The following is a 15,429-nucleotide window of genomic DNA, read 5'->3' as shown; positions in this document are numbered from 1 at the left end:
GGTAGAAGGATCCCACCATCTTTCCAGCGACCTTGGCAACAGACTTGATGTACGTGTTCCATTTCAGATCAGGAGTAAAGGTCAAACCCAGAAGCTTGTCAAAACACGGTGCCTCACCAAGACGAGAGCCATCCATCACAATTGATGCCAGCTGGGGATCAGAGCGTTGATGATGTAAGGATAGGAGTTTGGTTTTGGATGCATTAAAGGTAACCAGCCACATCTTCCCCCACTGAACAATGCGCTCGAGATCAGAGGAGAGAGAATCAGAGAGAACTTTGTCATTTACAGCCTTTGATGTGTTGCCGTAGATGGTCGTGTCATCAGCATAGATGTCAACGAATGATTTAAGTATGTGTTTAGGAAGGTCATTGATGTAGATCAGGAAGAGAGTTGGGCCCAGGATTGACCCCTGAGGGACTCCAGCATTTATGTTGCAGGCCTCCAAAATAATAGATATTTTTTTTTAATATATATTTTTTCAAACATGTTTACGTTTTTTTTTTTCAAATATAGCTTTCTTTTTTTTTTTAAATATAGTTTTTCTTTTTTTTTTCAAATATAGTTTTTATTTTTGTTTTTCAAATATAGTTTTTCTTTGTTTTCAAATATAGTTTTTCTTTACTTTTTCAAATATAGTTTTTCTTTTTTTTTTTTCAAATATAGTTTTTCTTTTTGTTTTTTTTTCAAATATAGTTTTTCTTTTTTTTTTTTCAAATATAGTTTTTCTTTTTGTTTTTTTTTCAAATATAGTTTTTCTTTTTGTTTTTTTTTCAAATATAGTTTTTCTTTTTTTTTTTTCAAATATAGTTTTTCTTTTTGTTTTTTTTTCAAATATAGTTTTTCTTTTTTTTTTTCAAATATAGTTTTTCTTTTTGTTTTTTTTTCAAATATAGTTTTTCTTTTTTTTTTTTCAAATATAGTTTTTCTTTTTGTTTTTTTTTCAAATATAGTTTTTCTTTTTTTTTTTTCAAATATAGTTTTTCTTTTTGTTTTTTTTTCAAATATAGTTTTTCTTTTTTTTTTCAAATATAGTTTTTCTTTTTGTTTTTTTTTCAAATATAGTTTTGTTTTTTGTTGTTGTATATTTAGAATTACACTTATTTAAAAAAAAAAAGAAAACTCTTTATGATACACATACTCGTCACAGAATGAAGATGTCATGTTCTAAAAATCATGTAGTAAACGAAAATATTTACTCATCAAAGGTCAACTAAAGATAAATTTGTTCGTAGAGCCCTTTTCTGAAAAAGCAGCCAAGTTTGGTTTGCTTATTTTAAAACCTTTATGTCAAGGGTGTGAATTCCAGATAGAAACGTTGATTTAATTTGAATAAAATAAAATATGAACTAAGTGCACTTGGAAGCCAAATCAACGTTTCTATATGGAATCACACTCTGGACGTTATTCTTGTGTTGCCTACGCACTCTTCCAACATTTCAAAATACAACCGCTGATATACAACGCGCGGCTCTTTACAAACACCCTTTTCTTTCTCAAACTTTACAACATGGCAAGAAAGAAGAAAAGAAAAAAAAAGAAAACAACAACACTGAAGATGGAGTATACCTCTGAAATATATTTGTTATAAATTTCAAACAAGTAAAATATTTGTTTATTTTCCTAATATTACGTTGTGATTTGGCTTTTCAAGCGCACTTGATGCGTATTTTATTTTATTTGAATTAAAACAACGTTTCTGTATGGAAACCCATGATGGAAGGCTCTTTACAAACTTTACAACATGGGAAGGAAGAAGAAAAGAAAAAAAAAGAAAAAACATACTGAGGATGGAGTTTATCTCCGAAATATATTTATGTTATAAATTTCAAACAAGTAAAATATTTGTTTATTTTCCTAATATTACGTTGTGATTTGGCTTTCAAACGCACTTAATGCATATTTTATTTTATTTGAATTAAAACAACGTTTCTGTATGGAAACCCATGATGGAAGGCTCTTTACAAACTTTACAACATGGGAAGGAAGAAGAAAAGAAAAAAAAAGAAAAAACATACTGAGGATGGAGTTTATCTCCGAAATATATTTATGTTATAAATTTCAAACAAGTAAAATATTTGTTTATTTTCCTAATATTACGTTGTGATTTGGCTTTCAAACGCACTTGATGCATATTTTATTTTATTTGAATTAAAACAACGTTTCTGTATGGAAACCCATGATGGAAGGCTCTTTACAAACTTTACAACATGGGAAGGAAGAAGAAAAGAAAAAAAAAGAAAAAACATACTGAGGATGGAGTTTATCTCCGAAATATATTTATGTTATAAATTTCAAACAAGTAAAATATTTGTTTATTTTCCTAATATTACGTTGTGATTTGGCTTTCAAGCGCACTTGGTGCTTATTTTATTTTATTCAAATTAAATTAACGTTTCTTTATGGAATTCACACCCTTGACGGAAGATAATTTTTTTTATCATGACGGCGACTACGACGACGTCTTTGTCAAAATATCAACAAAATTACACAGTTTCTTGAGTTTTTTCAACATTAAACACACTATGTGTGTATTGGTGAGGTTTCAAAACGTCACATTTCATACATATTGATATATTGAAGAGTTTTGCTCCCAAATATTTGCATCTTTTATATTAAGATTTCTTTTATAAAAAAAACGGTACTTATACAGTTTAATCAAGACATTAAAAACGAAAATACTGAAAAATCTTATATTGTACGTACCTGTAATGGAATGAAGTTCTCCAAAAAAAAAAAAAAAAAAAAAAAATTCACCAATTTGATAAAGTAGATGTTTTAATTTTTTTTACAGCGAAAAAGTACGTTTTTATGGCAGTGCGATGAAGGTAGCCATGTTTGGATTTTAAAAACACACCCCGGGGAGATAACTCAGTGTAAAGCGCCGACATCCCCCTCCCCATGTTAAATAATAGTTTTTCTTTCTAGAAATTGAAACATGGTTACTTTTTTATTGGTATCATAAATTGTTTTTTTGTTTTTTTTGCTGTAAAAATAAAAAAACTATTTGATGAAATTAAGCGAATTCTTTTTTTTTCAGGGAACTTCATTCCATAACGAATACGTACAATATAACCTTTTTTGATATTTTCAGTTTTTAATGTCTTGATTAAACTGTACAAGTACCGTTTTTTTTTTGTTTTTGTTTGTCGTTTTGGTACTTGTACAGTTTAATCACCGAAAAATATAAACAAAAACAAGAAACAAGCCGCGCGGGCGTGGTCCTCTTCTGGTGCCGCATGTGAGATGGCGCCACAAAAAAATAAGTGAAGAAATGATGAATGTGAGAAGAGTGAAGGGCCAACGTTGCCTTCACATTTTCGACAAGTTTCAGAAAAATCTAATGGGTGGGGCAAAAGTTATGGGGTAAAAAGTGTCATTGTTTTGCAATTTTGGGGTATTTGTCACCCCCTTTTGAGCTCCTAAGAATGCCGAATCCCAGTGAAAAAGGACAAATGGTGCAGTTTCATGTCTTAAGGCACGTATATTTTAATTTAGCACAATGGAAAACCACTATATAGACATACATATTAAGTTTTTGAGTAATCTGAAAAAAGAGCTCCAAAAAGGCATGTTTTTTAGCCCTAAAAGTCCCAGAGGGATGCGAGCCACAATTTTTCCAGGGTCACCCATACTGGATTTATATTAAAAACAATGGCTTCCACATTTTGGCCAAGTTTCAAAAAGATCTAATGGATGGATCAAACATTATTGGGCAAAAAGTGTCATTTTTGGGCATTATTGACCTCTTTTAAGCCTCTGGGGATGCCGAATCCCAGTGTAAATGGATAACGGTGCAGTTTCAGGCACTGATACATGTACATTTTGAGTTGACCACCATGAAAAACCACTATATAGTCAGACATATCAAGTTTTTGTTGAGAAATATGAAAAAAGAGCCACAAAAAGGGGCACACAAAGGGGCGTTTTAGCACTGAAAGTCCCCAGGGACGCAAACCAGAATTTTGCCAGGGTTATTTATTAAGAACAATGGCCTCCACATTTTGGCCAAGTTTCAAAAAGATCTAATGGATGGATCAAAAGTTATGGGGCAAAAAGTGTCATTTTTGGCCATTTGAGGGCATTTTTTACCCCTTTTGAGCCCCTAGGGACGCAACAGGAATTTTTGAGCTCCTGGGAACGTTGAATCCTAGTGAAAATAGACAAACGGTGCAGTTTCATGCCTTAAGACATGTATATTTTAATTTAGCACCATGGAAAACCACTATATAGACATAAATATTAAGTTTTTGAATAATATGAAAAAAGAGCTCCAAAAAGGCACGTTTATTTTAGCCCAGAAGTCCCACAAGGATGGCCTCCACATTTTGGCCAAGTTTCAAAAAAGTCTAATGAATGGATCAAAAGTTATGGCGCAAAATGTGTCATTTTTTGCCATTTGAGGAAATTTTTGACCCCTTTTGAGCCTCTAGGGGCGCAACAGGAATTTTTGTAAACAAAATTTTTTCACTGTACAAATTTATTTAATGAAAACAGCTGTAATTAATCCGATCTTCAAACAGTCAATATCAACAAGCCGCATGTGTTTGAACCAGAATTTTGCCAGGGTCACTCATATTGAATTTATATCAAGAACAATGGTCTCCATATTTTGGTTGAGTTTCAGGAAAATCTAATGAATGGATTGAACGCTATAGGGCAAAAAGTGTCATTTTTGGTCATTTTAGGTCATTTTTTACCTCTTTTGAGCCCCAGTTGTAAATGGATAACGGTGCAGTTTCAAGCCTTAACACATGTATATTTGAGTTGACCACTGTGAAAAATCACTATATAGTCAGACATGTGAAGTTTTTGAGAAATATGAAAAAAGAGCCACAAAAAGGCAGGCAGACAGGCTCGAACCTGCACTGCGAAGGAAGAAAAGAATGTGAAAAAGAAAAAAAATGCGACGTCTTTGCTGTTGCATCCATCGCCAAAACGGAAGTGATGTAGATTTAAATTAAGGCTAGTCAATGGCGAAAAAAGTAGAAAAGGAATTAATATTTTAGCCAATTTTTCGATATTTGTCGTCCGAAGAGTCGAGCGTTAAAACGATACCGATCTCGCGAAAATCCGTCACCTCTATCAAAAGTTTTAGGCAGACATACAAACATACATACATCCATCCATTTAAACAGATAGGTGAGATTATATTATAGATGACTTATTTTATATATATAATGTATTCTATTATATATATTTACTAGCAAAAGTACCCACCGTTGACTGGGTTCAAAAACAGCCTACAGAAAATGGACTCTGATTTATGAAAGTATGAAAGGTTATGAAAAGGAAGGGTTGTAAAGAGATAGCTTCGAATTTGCGGATATCAAAACCAAAGCAAAATATGATGAAAGTAAAAATAAAATAGATAAACCCCATAATTTATTATACCATACCTGTTCACACTGAAACACTTATCACAATATTGTGTGGATCTATATTAAAAAAACTTGTTAAACTTTGTGACATATTTCCATTCTATGGAGGTCAGGCGCGAACGAACACCCCATAATTTTATTATACCACATTTCTTCAAACTGAAACATAATTATCAAAGTATACTTACGCAGATAGATATGAAAAGTCTTTATTAAAGTTTGTGCCTATTTCTATTCTATGGAGGCCAGGCACGAACTCAGACCCCACAATTTTATTATACCATCCCTATTTAAGTTAAAACATACTTATCAAAGTATTTTTATGTACATCTATATCAAAAACATTTGTAAACTTTTTTTTTTTAAATTTTTTATTTCCATACTTTGTGGACCAGGCGCGAACGCAGACCCCACAATTGTAATGAACCAACGTTCTGCCAGATCAAACATACCCATTCCTGTGTCTCGATACATCTTCTATCATTATATGTGATCAGTTTTTTAAAATGGTCAACCATATAGGAGCCTATTCGTGACCAGACACATACACACGTTCAGCTTTATATATAGATATATATTTACATGTATACATACTTATACTTTTTATCTAATTAACGTGTTTATTTTTTTTTCTTTTCATAGCGAAGCACCCGTTTCCCTCCGGTGAGTCTTCCATTTTTTCTTTTAAATATAACTAGAGGGAGGTACCTAGCGTTGCCCGGGTGTTTGGATATGTGTGTGGTTTTGGGTAAATCAAAACAAATGTGTCGGAGGTGGGGGGGGGGTTAAAATAAGAAAAAAAAAATTTTTGGTCGGTAAGTATGAAGGATCGAACCCGAACCGTTGAGGCGAAGTTGTAAATTAAAGTGTGAAAAAAAAAACAAAAAAAAACGTGCGACGTTAATCGCTTGGCCACCACGAAATAGTAACGGAAAAGGGAAGTAGTTAAATGAAACCCCCAAAGTGGGATTTTATCACCTTTACTATGGAACTGTATGCTGAATCCTCTTTTAAAGGAGTTTAAAAATAGGAATATTTATGCCCAGGCTGCTGCTGATGACATCGCAGTGCTGGTCGCGGGTTCAAAAGCATCATTGGTCAGACGCATTGCCAAAATGGGACTACATTTTTCATCAAATGTGACAACGAAAAATTTGAGTTCATTCAAAGAATATGTATATCATAGAATTCACTAATATTTTTAATCGATAAATTCACCATTTTTTGCTATAAAATCATAAGGAGAGTTAAAAAAATTAGTTATTAAAAAAAAAGTTCGGTTTTTTAATTATAAAAAAAAACGATACACGGGATTGAACCTAAAATCTTTCCACCAAACCTCGGTACTCTAACAGTTACGCTAACATGTCATATTGGCAAAATCGCAGTAAAAAATATTTATATACAAAAAAAGTTATGCAAAATAAAAAAAAAAAGCGTTAGTCACTTATGTACTTACTCTCCTGTTTGTGAACCCACATATTTTGTTGTAACTTTTTTTCTACTGAACCAATTTTCGAAATTTTTTTTTCAAAATGTAGCTAATGAGGTGTTCTATCCAACTATATAACCTGTTTGAAATTTGGTTGCGAACGGAATTAGTGGTGGGGGTTTGAATGTGTCTCGATTCATTCAATTTCGGACTTAAGCATATATTCAACCACTACCGTGGTTGAATGCATTTATTTAAGAATTAATAATTGGCAGGTGCTCGTACTTAATGACTTAATGAGGTCAACTTTGACTGCGGGGCAGTATTAAAAGTGAACTTTAAACATCACGTTATTCCGCAGTTTTACTGCGGGATAGTCGACGGTGACGTTTACATCCGGTTCGAATCCAGTTCCGCTGTTTTTATACTGAAAAGTGAATGCAACATGCGGCGATCCGAATATGTGGAATATTTATCTTTTGAAAGTCGGGCAAATTAAATAGGCAGGCGACCTCCGTTGTTAACTCGCACATGTTACGATCTAGACGCGATATAAAAAGTTTTAAGAAAGAGGGAGCCGACCGATCGCTTCTTGGAAAAAAGCCTTTCTTGGACATACACGAAAACGCACACACAAACAAACATTTTCGCTTTTATATATATAGATGTAATCAAATCTATGCTAGACAATAAATGTGGGAAATAAGTTCTGACAAACTTAAAAAAACAAACTATATTCTATAATGCTTATGCATATGTGATAACGTTAACTAAGTTGCATATTTGTTTTGAAAAAGGAGATTATATTAATTAACTATTTTTTTTTGTTTGTTTTTATTTAATTCAATTTAGTTTTATTGTTATGAGGATTGTATTGTTTTGATTAGTTAGTCCAAGAAAAAATCATTTTTTGGTAAGTTAATGAATTTGTATTTGTATAAATGCTATTTAAAGTGTTAAAGTCAAGTTAATGAAAAGAAATGGAAGAACTATTTTAAAATATAAAAAAATGTTTAATTGTATTTATACTGTAATTGAGATATTACCGTCTGTGAATTTTTGATTTAAGAAAGTTGTCCAATTGTATCCATAAACGTCTTTCCAATTAATGGAACAACATTAAGAAGTTACATCGTCAAACAAAAAAAAAGAAAACACGCTGTAATGGTCGTGTGTTCATCTGTGCGTGCACTGTGAAGTATGAAGTAGTAGTATGAACAATTCCATAACAGAAATACGGTGTTAGCGTTGGTCTGGCTCGTTGCTAAGCATGGCCGGTCAGATTATATTAATTAACTATTTTTTTTTTTAATTCAATAATTTATTTTTATTATAAAACAAACAGTATTACCCGACGTTGGTCGGGGGGGGGTTGATTTAATCCCATTTTTATGAAGTGAAAGATAAAATTCATATGTAAAAATAAAAAAATTATGAAAAGATTAAATGAGAAAAGAGAGAATTTTAAAATAAGTGTTCGTAAATGCATAAGTGTTGTATAAGCCATGTGGTTTTATTGTTGTAATAATACATCTATGACAGTGTAACACCATTTTCAACTTTCGCTAAAAACTAAAATTTATTTCATGAAATACAAAAACTGTATAATGATCTACATTAATGATCTTCCAAATCACATCCTTACATCATTTGTAGACATTTATGCTGACGACACTACCATTTATGGTAGCACATCTAAGACAGTAAACGACCAAGTTCTCTCAAATTCTCTCTCCTCTGAGTGTTAATTAAAGTCAACTATTTTAAAATATAAAAAAATGTTAAATTGTATTATGCTTATGAGGTGAAAGATAAAATTCATATGTAAAAATAAAAAAATTATGAAAAAAAATCTCTATCGAAATTTATGAAAAGATTAAATGAGAAAAGAGAGAATTTTAAAATAAGTGTTCGTAAATGCATAAGTGTTGTATAAGCCATATGGTTTTATTGTTGTTATAAGGAATGTTTTTTTTTGATTAGTTAGTCAAAGAAAAAAAATCATTTTTAATAAGTTAATGAATTTGTATTTGTATAAATAAATGTCATTTAAAGTGTTAATTAAAGTGGTACAATGGGGAAAGTGGTGGCTGGTTACTTTTAATGCATCTAAAACCAAGCTTTTATCTTTACATCATCAACGCTCTGATTCCCATCTGGCATCAATTGAAATGAATGGCTATCTTCTTGGGGAGGCCTCATGTTTTGACAAGCTTCTTTTTTTTTTTTTTTACACAGTGATCACCACTTATCAAGGCCCGGAAGCCACTCAGGGATAAGGGTTATTGCAAGTACATTATGTTAGTGTGGAGATTTGATGGAGTGTTTACTTAAGGGGGCGGTTCATTAGGAATTTGTTAACATTGGACTTGAAGACGTCCAAGTTGTAGTTCGGTGGGAAGCAGGCAGAGTTCCACAGGCGTGCAGTTCTAAGAAAGAAGCTTTGTTCATGGAATCCGCGTTTTGATTTAGGCACAGATATAGAGTGGGGGAAATTTTTCACAGTGGATTCAGCTAGACGGGTGTTTTTCGTGAAAGATTGGCGAGGGGGGACCAGGGATTGGAGTTCAGACAAGCACCTGCCATGGAAATAACGATAAAACAAGGATAGGCTCGCAACGTCTCTTCTGTGGTAGAGAGGTTGCAGGGCAGAGAAAAGGGCATCCCCCACTAAGCCACGAAGTCTATTTTGTACTCTGTCAAGGCAGGATAGGCTGTTTTTAGCAGCTCCTGCCCAGATATGGCAACAGTATTCCATCCTTGGACGTACTTGGCTTTTATATAGATAAAGAATTGCATCAGTAGTGAGATATCTTCTGGAGCAGTAGAAGGATCCCACCATCTTTCCAGCGACCTTGGCAACAGACTTGATGTACGTGTTCCATTTCAGATCAGGAGTAAAGGTCAAACCCAGAAGCTTGTCAAAACACGGGGCCTCACCCAGGCGAGAGCCATCCATCACAATTGATGCCAGATGGGGATCAGAGCGTTGATGATGTAAGGATAGGAGTTTGGTTTTGGATGCATTAAAGGTAACCAGCCACATCTTTCCCCACTGAACCACATGCTCGAGATCAGAGGAGAGAGAATCAGAGAGAACTTTGTCATTTACAGCCTTTGATCTGTTGCCGTAGATGGTCGTGTCATCAGCATAGATGTCAACGAATGATTTAAGTATGTGTTTAGGGAGGTCATTGATGTAGATCAGGAAGAGAAGTTGGGCCTAGGATTGACCCCTGAGGGACTCCAGCATTTATATTGCAGGCCTCCGATTTTTGTCCATCTACCACTACTCTTATGAGCCTATCGGAGAGAAATGATTTAATGATTGAGAAAACATTTCCAGTTATACCGTAGCTGGAAATCTTGTGAAGTAGACCCTTATGCCATACCTTGTCGAAGGCCTTTGATATGTCAAGAGCAATTGCCCTAGAAAGGAAGCCTTTGTCAAGAGATTCACTAATCCTGTGGGATATAACTGTCAGCACATCTGCAGTAGATCTTGCAGAGTGGAAACCATTTTGTGTGTCACTAAGAAGGTTATTCCTGCTGAGGTGGTTGACTATTTCTCTATTTAATATGGATTCCAGCAACTTACTCATAACACACAGGAGTCTTATTTGTCTGTACTGAGAGGGAGATGACTTATCACCTAAATTCTTAAATACAGGGCAAACTGATGAGGTCTTCCAGGGAGTCGGAAAGCACTTCTCCTTAAGGCAGCGCTTAAACAGTTTCGTAAGTATGAGAGCAAGTTCTGGTTGAAGCTTTTTTAACACTATAATTGGGATGCCATCAGGGCCAGTTGCTTTACTGGAATCTAGGTTCTTGATTAGCTTGGCGACCTCATGCACAGATATTTTTATGTTACCTAGCTTGTTCTGTGTTATAGGAGGAAATATGGGGAGTTGATGGCCTTCGTTGCATAGGGTAGAATTAGCTGCAAAGTTCTTTGCAAATAGTTTGGCCTTGTCTGACGCTGACGAGATGACCTTTGGTCCATTGATAATGGTTGGGATAGAACGCACACTTCTGTTCAGGATCCTATTTGTTATTTGCCAAAACTGGTGGGAACCAAGCCGCTGATCAGCTACCAGACTGGGCATATAGCTCTCTTGCATTTTTTTATTACTCTTTTACAGTGGTTGCTGGCAGTCCGGAAAGCAGCTTTAGTCTCAGTGCATCTATTACGTTGGTAGCTATGGAAAAAGTGATTTCTGTGCGCGATAGCAGCAGCACATTCTGGGGAGAACCATGGCTGGCTGTTAGGTTTTTGTTGGAATTTTTTAGATGGTATGAATTGGTCTATGCCTACAATTAACCATTCAGTCAGATCTGATACTATAGTGGACACTTCCTTTTTAAACATGAAGTGCAGAGGTAAATCAGATATGAATGTATGGAAGCTATCCCAGTCCGCCATAGAGTATCGGTATACAGTCTGGGGGCTTCTTACATTTCGTTTTTATCTTAACTGATACGACGGAGTGGTCGGAGGATCCTAGAGGAGAATGAACGGAGCATGAACATAGCTCAGGGGAAGTTGAGAGAAAAAGGTCTAGGAGGCTTGCATATTGACCGAGTGTATCGGGCACACGAGTGGGTTCGCGAACAATCTGAGTGATGTCATAAGCAATGGCAAAATCATGACAAAACCTCCCCTCATCATCTGTCTTATTTGAATGGGTCAGCCATTCCATGTTATAAACGTTGAAGTCACCACAGATGTGGATGTTAGCCGAGGGATGTGGAGACAGTATGTGGTCTATTTTCTCAAATATGCTCTTAAAGATAGTAACTCCGCCGTTGTGGGGCCTATAGAGGGCAAATATAAATGCAGTGGTGTTAGCAAGTGCAACCCGGAAGCACATATAGGGTAAATTAGGATCTTCTCTAGAGATAACCCTGCCACACGGGAAGCCATCCTTAATGTAGGCACATATTCCATGCCCATGGCGATCTTGGGTGTCAGATTTAGCTGTTAAATTAGAGTATCCGTTAATTATGAACTCATGTAGGGAAGTGGTCGGCCCTATTCCAGTTTCACTTAGAAATAATATGTCCGGTTTTGTCTCCTGTAATTGGGTTTCAACCTCTGGAAGGTTGGAACGTAGGCCCCTGATGTTGGAGAAGGAGACCTGGTAGTAGGGGTCTACGTTGGAAGATGGGGTTCTAGGTTTAATCGAGTTTTTATTCTGGAGATATTTCATGTTGAGGTTTGGGGATTTGTGGAATAGGTCGACATACTTGGTTAGAACAGTACAGAGAGGGAAAGTAAGAGAGAAAAAGACAGGAAAATTTTTTTTTTTTGTAGCGCACGAAAAGGTAAAGCCGTAACAATTACCCACTAGTATGGCATCGAGAGTCCCCACCAGAGACTACTGCATGGTCCAGATCCACTCACCAAATGGCAATACAGCAGTCCCAGTACTTTGCGCCTGCTGATAGGACAGCCTCCTTAGTGGTTAATCATAGGTTCGGGTCCCTGACTATCAGACGGATAACGTCAGCCCAGACAAAACGTTTACCTTCAGCACTCTTACTAGTGACATGACCACAAGGACAGACAGAGACAGAAAAATTTCAGACATCTCAGACTACTGGTCACCAAGTACTACCGACCTTTAAGCAGCTTTTTCTTCACCCTTTGTCAGAAAAATCACTCATTAAATGAGGACTGAATGACAAAATAGGAGAAGCGAGAGTTACTAGAGCTGCCGATAACACATCCACTGTATTATCTACTCTCCATTAAAAAAAAAAAAAAAAAAGGGAGGGGGGGAATGGGTACAAGTGACTTATTTATATCTAAGTAGTAAGTCCGGTGTTAATTTAACAATTCAGGATACTTGATGATAATCTCCCCTCCCATATTAATGGGTGGAAGTTTGTCGTTATCTATCGAGTTTGAATCATTAGAGTTTCACCTTATAATTAATTAAAATCCAATAATTAACTATTATCAATTTGTAAAATCGGCTTAATATTAATTTACATTCGAGTTTAGATAATTATTCAAGGTTTTACTTTACGAGGTTCGTTTTCGTGGGTAACTTTTTCTTTACTAATGGCATTGTATTATATTTCGAATGTAATTGAAAATAAGGCTAACTATATTAGATGGTTTGATTGGCTAGCCAGGAAGCAAGCATTTTCAATACAGGCAAGCTTGCAGTAATAGTATATATTAAGTATACTACTTAAATAAAGTCCCAAGTTTATCTACTCTAATAGAGAATAATTCCTGGCATTTTGTTTTGTTTTTTTATCGTTAGTTTCGGGCATTTTGTTTGTTTTTATCGTTTACTTTGTAGCATGAAGGGGGGGTAACGGATAAGACAGGAGAATACAGACAAAATACATAAATAAAACAAGAAAAACAAGTTTAAAAACAAGGTAACATAAAAACATTCAAGATTAGTTTAAAAAAAAAATGCTGGAGTCCCTCAGGGGTCCATTCTGGGCCCAACTCTCTTTCTGATCTACATTAATGCTCTCCCAAATCACATCCTTACATCATTCGTAGACATTTATGCTGATGACACTACTATCTATGGTAGCACATCTAAGACTGTAAACGATTCTCTGATTCTCTCTCCTCTAATCTTGAGCAAGTGGTACAATGGGGAAAGAGGTGGCTTGTTACTTTTAATGCATCTAAAACCAAGCTTTTATCTTTACATCAATCTGGCATCAATTGAAATGACTGGCTCTCGTCTTGGGGGTCCTCATGTTTTGACAAGCTTCTGGGCTTGACCTTTACTCCTGATCTTAAATGGAACACATACATTAAATCCGTTGCCAAGGCTGCTGGAAAAATTATCTACTCTCCATTAAAAAAAAAAAAAGTGGGGGGGGGGAATGGGTACAAGTGACTTATTTATATCTAAGTAGTAAGTCCGGTGTTAATTTAACAATTCAGGACACTTTTGATGATAATCTTCCCTCCCATATTAATGGGTGGAAGTTTGCCGTTATCTATCGAGTTTGAATCATTAGAGTTTCACTTTGTAATTAATTAAAATCCAATAATTAACTATTATAAATTTGTAAAGTCGGCTTAATATTTATTTACATTCGAGTTTAGATAATTATTCAAGGTTTTACTTTACGAGGTTCGTTTTCGTGGGTAACTTTTTCTTTACTAATGACATTGTATTATATTTCGAATGTAATTGAAAATAAGGCTAACTATATTAGACGGTTTGATTGGCTAGCCAGGAAGCAAGCATTTTCAATATAGGCAAGCTTGCAGTAATAGTATATATTAAGTATACTACTTAAATAAAGTCCTAAGACTTAGGATTAGTTTTTTAAAAAATACTTAACGTTTTTGCCATAGTGTTCTGTCCGCCGTCTTTTTGTCAACTGGTAGCTGGCATGTCGTCGTGTCTTTCTAGAGCATAAGAAGATTTCTATTTCCGGATAATTTGGTCGAGTGCCTATCTATTTATAGAATAAAAGTCGTTACGTTCGGATTTAATTTAATTTACAATTTTTTTTTATTGTTAAAAAAGTTCTAACTTTTTTTTTTATAAACAATTCAGGACACTTTTGATGATAATCTTCCCTCCCATATTAATGGGTGGAAGTTTGCCGTTATCTATCGAGTTTGAATCATTAGAGTTTCACTTTGTAATTAATTAAAATCCAATAATTAACTATTATAAATTTGTAAAGTCGGCTTAATATTTATTTACATTCGAGTTTAGATAATTATTCAAGGTTTTACTTTACGAGGTTCGTTTTCGTGGGTAACTTTTTCTTTACTAATGACATTGTATTATATTTCGAATGTAATTGAAAATAAGGCTAACTATATTAGACGGTTTGATTGGCTAGCCAGGAAGCAAGCATTTTCAATATAGGCAAGCTTGCAGTAATAGTATATATTAAGTATACTACTTAAATAAAGTCCTAAGACTTAGGATTAGTTTTTTAAAAAATACTTAACGTTTTTGCCATAGTGTTCTGTCCGCCGTCTTTTTGTCAACTGGTAGCTGGCATGTCGTCGTGTCTTTCTAGAGCATAAGAAGATTTCTATTTCCGGATAATTTGGTCGAGTGCCTATCTATTTATAGAATAAAAGTCGTTACGTTCGGATTTAATTTAATTTACAATTTTTTTTTATTGTTAAAAAAGTTCTAACTTTTTTTTTTATAAACAATTCAGGACACTTTTGATGATAATCTTCCCTCCCATATTAATGGGTGGAAGTTTGCCGTTATCTATCGAGTTTGAATCATTAGAGTTTCACTTTGTAATTAATTAAAATCCAATAATTAACTATTATAAATTTGTAAAGTCGGCTTAATATTTATTTACATTCGAGTTTAGATAATTATTCAAGGTTTTACTTTAGGAGGTTCGTTTTCATGAGTAACTGTTTCTTTGCACTGTATTTTATTGAATTTTTTTGCACTGTATTTTATTGAATTTTTTTGCACTGTATTTTATTGAATTTTTTTGCACTGTATATTATTGAATTTTTTTGCACTGTACTTTATTAAATTTTTTTGCACTGTATTTTATTGAATTTTTTTGCACTGTATTTTATTGAATTTTTTTTACACTGTATTTTATTGAATTTTTTTGCACTGTATTTTATTGAATTTT

The 15,429-nt window shown here is 34.3% G+C and overlaps 1 protein-coding gene across 2 annotated transcripts in view; it reads left to right on the top strand.

The window, feature by feature from the left end:
* LOC145271411 (uncharacterized) overlaps positions 1-15,429 on the top strand; it is a 681,202-nt gene that overhangs the window by 254,002 nt on the left and 411,771 nt on the right. For both annotated transcript variants that reach the window (XM_080126945.1, XM_080126944.1), the window contains exon 5: positions 6,024-6,044. In XM_080126945.1, coding sequence (XP_079983071.1) covers positions 6,024-6,044 — 21 coding nt within the window. The remainder of the gene's footprint in view (positions 1-6,023; positions 6,045-15,429) is intronic.

The sequence above is a fragment of the Euprymna scolopes genome, chromosome 46, assembly GCF_053919585.1.
Source record: "Euprymna scolopes isolate OS-2025 chromosome 46, ASM5391958v1, whole genome shotgun sequence".
Lineage (NCBI taxonomy): Eukaryota > Metazoa > Mollusca > Cephalopoda > Sepiida > Sepiolidae > Euprymna > Euprymna scolopes.
Note: the sequence above shows the minus strand (reverse complement) of the source record. Positions and strands in the feature narration are given on the sequence as shown.